Below are 5,240 nucleotides of genomic sequence, written 5' to 3' on the forward strand. Positions count from 1 at the left end.
AACTACAACGTGCAGTGTGGTGGCGCAGTGGTTAACACCTAACCACAGGAAGGTTCTGGCCTCTTACCACTGACACCTCTCTGTTTGGAGGAAGCAAACAACCACGACAGTGATTCGCACTAATCAGCAAAAATCAAATCCGGATCTGACGACTGTCGCTGGGTTCTTTGGTCGCCGTCAAATATTCAGCTCTGGATAAATAATGCAGGAAGATGTTGATTCTTGAATGTGCATCACCACAGAGGAATATTTCAAGTTGAGTTGTGGTGTTGACGTGTGACTGGACCGTAGTGCACTCATGTGAACGTTGTGTTGTTAATGTTTGACATCATAAACATTAGATCCTGTAGAAAAGGCAGGAGGCTGCCAGTGTAATGAAAACGGAGAGACAGATCACCTGAGGAAAAAAGTTGGACATATTTTTCAGCCTGTGTTTTCATACTTTCCCATTAAACCGTGCTGATGCTGCTCCTATTGTGATCTATCAGACAGTTCCAGGATCCAGTGTGTCTGCTGAGAGAAGCAGGACTCTCCCAGTGGGAACTACAACAGACAGACACAAGGAGATCAGGTGTGCTACTGGGAGGAGTCATCTTCCTCACCTTTGAGTCTTGTGGCCCCGCCCACCTTTTTGGCATCCTAATCAGGTCTTAAACTCAGACTCTCTTTATAGGAACAACAGAGATGGCTGATACCGTTTGTGTGATAGATCAGAACCACGGAGCAGCAGTGAACTGTTTCTGTCCACCAACAGTAATCTCTGATATTCTCTGTCTTTCGTCCAGCCAATGAAAAACCTGTATGCAGACGATGGCTCCCCCTTGTGTCACCCACTGGGTCCCTACTTCTCTGATGGCCGCCGGCGTGTGGACTATGTGCTTGCATACCAAATCCAGAAGCCCAGCAGCATCCGGCGACGCTCGTCCAGATTCGGCGATGCCAACTTCATACGGCGGCTTCGACGCAGCCTCAGCATGAGGAGCAGCCGGGCGCCGCTGCAGCCGAAGGAGGACCCGGAGATCGCCGCCCAGGAGCAGCGAGCTGACTATCATGAGGATGACAAGCGCTTTAGGCGGGAGGAATTTGAGGAGAACCTCCTGGAGACGGGGCTAGAGCTGGAAAAGGATGAAGGGGTGAGAAGGGGGAGGGGCTTACAGACTGCAGACCTGATGTGATGAATGTGTTGACCTTTTGCTTATTTCAGATTTACACACTGAACATTTCACTTTTCATACAGTAAAATCTTTAGGATGATGATGGAACAATGGGTTTGGGAAATGTTAAGGTGTCTAACACTGCAGGTCTACATACTGCAGGTCTAATATACTGCAGGTCTACATACTGCAGGTCTACATACTGCAGGTCTGATATACTGCAGGTCTAACATATTGCAGGTCTACATACTGCAGGTCTAACATACTGCAGGTCTACATACTGCAGGTTTGACACACTGCAGGTCTAACACTGCAGGTCTAACACACTGCAGGTCTACATACTGCAGGTCGAACACTGCAGGTCTAACACTGCAGGTCTAACACACTGCAGGTCTACATACTGCAGGTCTAATATTGAAGGTCTGACATACTGCAGGTTTGACACACTGCAGGTCTAACACTGCAGGTCTAACACACTGCAGGTCTAATATACTGCAGGTCTACACACTGCAGGTCTAATATACTGCAGGTCTACATACTGCAGGTCTAATATACTGCAGGTCTAACACACTGCAGGTCTAATATACTGCAGGTCTACATACTGCAGGTCTAACACACTGCAGGTCTAACATACTGCAGGTCTACACACTGCAGGTCTAATATACTGCAGGTCTACATACTGCAGGTCTAATATACTGCAGGTCTAACACACTGCAGGTCTAATATACTGCAGGTCTACATACTGCAGGTCTAACACACTGCAGGTCTACATACTGCAGGTCTAATATACTGCAGGTCTACATACTGCAGGTCTACATACTGCGGGTCTACATACTGCGGGTCTAATATACTGCAGGTCTAACACTGCAGGTCTGACATACTGCAGGTTTGACACACTGCAGGTCTAACACTGCAGGTCTACATACTGCAGGTCTACATACTGCAGGTTTGACACACTGCAGGTCTAACACTGCAGGTCTACATACTGCAGGTCTAACACTGCAGGTCTAACATACTTCAGGTCTACATACTGCAGGTCTACATACTGCAGGTCTAACATACTTCAGGTCTTCATACTGCAGGTCTAACATACTTCAGGTCTACATACTGCAGGTCTAACATACTGCAGGTCTAACATACTGCAGGTCTACATACTGCAGGTCTAACATACTTCAGGTCTACATACTGCAGGACTAACACACTGCAGGTCTACATACTGCAGGTCTAACATACTTCAGGTCTACATACTGCAGGTCTACATACTGCAGGTCTAACACACTGCAGGTCTAACATACTGCAGGTCTAACATACTTCAGGTCTACATACTGCAGGTCTAACATACTTCAGGTCTACATACTGCAGGTCTACATACTGCAGGTCTAACATACTTCAGGTCTTCATACTGCAGGTCTAACATACTTCAGGTCTACATACTGCAGGTCTAACATACTGCAGGTCTAACATACTTCAAGTCTACATACTGCAGGTCTAACATACTTCAGGTCTACATACTGCAGGACTAACACACTGCAGGTCTACATACTGCAGGTCTAACATACTTCAGGTCTACATACTGCAGGTCTACATACTGCAGGTCTAACACACTGCAGGTCTAACATACTGCAGGTCTAACATACTTTAGGTCTACATACAGGTCTAACATACTTCAGGTCTACATACTGCAGGTCTAACATACTGCAGGTCTACATACTGCAGGTCTACATACTGCAGGTCTACATACTGCAGGTCTAACATACTGCAGGTCTACATACTGCAGGTCTACATACTGCAGGACTAACACGCTGCAGGTCTACATACTGCGGGTCTAATATACTGCAGGTCTACATACTGCAGGTCTAACACTGCAGGTCTGACATACTGCAGGTTTGACACACTGCAGGTCTAACACTGCAGGTCTAACACACTGCAGGTCTACATACTGCAGGTCTAACACTGCAGGTCTAACACACTGCAGGTCTACATACTGCAGGTCTAATATTGAAGGTCTGACATACTGCAGGTTTGACACACTGCAGGTCTAACACTGCAGGTCTAACACACTGCAGGTCTACATACTGCAGGTCTAACACTGCAGGTCTAACATACTGCAGGTCTACATACTTCAGGTCTACATACTGCAGGTCTACATACTGCAGGACTAACACACTGCAGGTCTACATACTGCAGGTCTCTACATACTGTGGGTCTACATACTGCGGGTCTAATATACTGCAGGTCTACATACTGCAGGTCTAACACTGCAGGTCTGACATACTGCAGGTTTGACATACTGCAGGTCTAACACTGGAGGTCTCACACACTGCAGGTCTACATACTGCAGGTCTAACACTGCAGGTCTAACACACTGCATGTCTAACACACTGCAGGTCTACATACTGCAGGTCTAACACTGCAGATCTAACACACTGCAGGTCTACATACTGCAGGTCTAACATACTTCAGGTCTACATACTGCATGTCTACATACTGCAGGACTAACACACTGCAGGTCTACATACTGCAGGTCTAACTTACTGCAGGTCTACGTACTGCAGGTCTACATGCTGCAGGTCTAACTTGCTGCAGGTCTACATACTGCAGGTCTACATACTGCAGGACTAACACACTGCAGGTCTACATACCGCAGGTTTACATACTGCGGGTCTACATACTGCGTGTCTACATACTGCAGGTCTACATACTGCTGTTCTAAATACTGCAGGTCTACATACTGCAGGTTTAACTTACTGCAGGTCTACATACTGCAGGTCTACATACTGCAGGACTAACACACTGCAGGTCTACATACTGCAGGTTTACACTGCGGGTCTACATACGGGTCTACATACTGCAGGTCTACATACTGTTCTAAAGGTCTACATACTGCAGGTCTAATATACTGCAGGTCTACATACTGCAGGTCTACATACTGCAGGTCTAATATACTGCAGGTCTAACATATTGCAGGTCTACATACTGCAGGTCTAACATACTGCAGGTCTACACACTGCAGGTCTAATATACTGCAGGTCTAATATACTGCAGGTCTACATACTGCAGGTCTAATATACTGCAGGTCTAACACACTGCAGGTCTAATATACTGCAGGTCTACATACTGCAGGTCTAACACACTGCAGGTCTACATACTGCAGGTCTAATATACTGCAGGTCTACATACTGCAGGTCTACATACTGCGGGTCTACATACTGCGGGTCTAATATACTGCAGGTCTAACACTGCAGGTCTGACATACTGCAGGTTTGACACACTGCAGGTCTAACACTGCAGGTCTACATACTGCAGGTCTACATACTGCAGGTTTGACACACTGCAGGTCTACATACTGCAGGTCTAACACTGCAGGTCTAACACATTGCAGGTCTACATACTGCAGGTGCAGGTCTAACACACTGCAGGTCTAACATACTGCAGGTCTACATACTGCAGGTCTAACATACTGCAGGTCTGCAGGTCTACATACTGCAGGTCTAACATACTTCAGGTCTACATACTGCAGGACTAACACACTGCAGGTCTACATACTGCAGGTCTCTACATACTGCAGGTCTACATACTGCATACTGCAGGTCTAACATACTGCAGGTCTAACATACTGCAGGTCTACATACTGCAGGTCTAACATACTTCAGGTCTACATACTGCAGGTCTACATACTGCAGGTCTACATACTGCAGGTCTACATACTGCAGGTCTAACACACTGCAGGTCTACATACTGCAGGTCTAACACACTGCAGGTCTAACATACTGCAGGTCTAACATACTGCAGGTCTAACATACTGTCTACATACTGCAGGTCTAACATACTGCAGGTCTAACACACTGCAGGTCTAACATACTGCAGGTCTACATACTGCAGGTCTACATACTGCAGGTCTAACACACTGCAGGTCTACATACTGCAGGTCTAACATACTGCAGGTCTACATACTGCAGGTCTAACATACTGCAGGTCTACATACTGCAGGTCTAACATACTGCAGGTCTACATACTGCAGGTCTACATACTGCAGGTCTACATACTGCAGGTCTACATACTGCAGGTCTACATACTGCAGGTCTA

At 46.5% G+C, this 5,240-nt stretch overlaps 1 protein-coding gene across 1 annotated transcript in view; it reads left to right on the forward strand.

Annotated features, from left to right (window-relative positions):
* LOC138614898 (anoctamin-1-like) overlaps positions 1 to 1,133 on the forward strand; it is a gene marked incomplete at its 3' end in the record, with an annotated part of 16,006 nt that extends 14,873 nt beyond the window's left edge. Inside the window, exon 3 of the mRNA XM_069688485.1 lies at positions 786 to 1,133. Within this exon, the coding sequence (XP_069544586.1) occupies positions 786 to 1,133 (348 nt within the window). The remainder of the gene's footprint in view (positions 1 to 785) is intronic.
* Positions 1,134 to 5,240: the final 4,107 nt, after the last annotated feature.

The sequence above is a fragment of the Brachyistius frenatus genome, unplaced genomic scaffold, assembly GCF_029030835.1.
Source record: "Brachyistius frenatus isolate BFR_SWC_R1_liver_20210118 unplaced genomic scaffold, ASM2903083v1 Contig_610, whole genome shotgun sequence".
NCBI lineage: Eukaryota > Metazoa > Chordata > Actinopteri > Embiotocidae > Brachyistius > Brachyistius frenatus.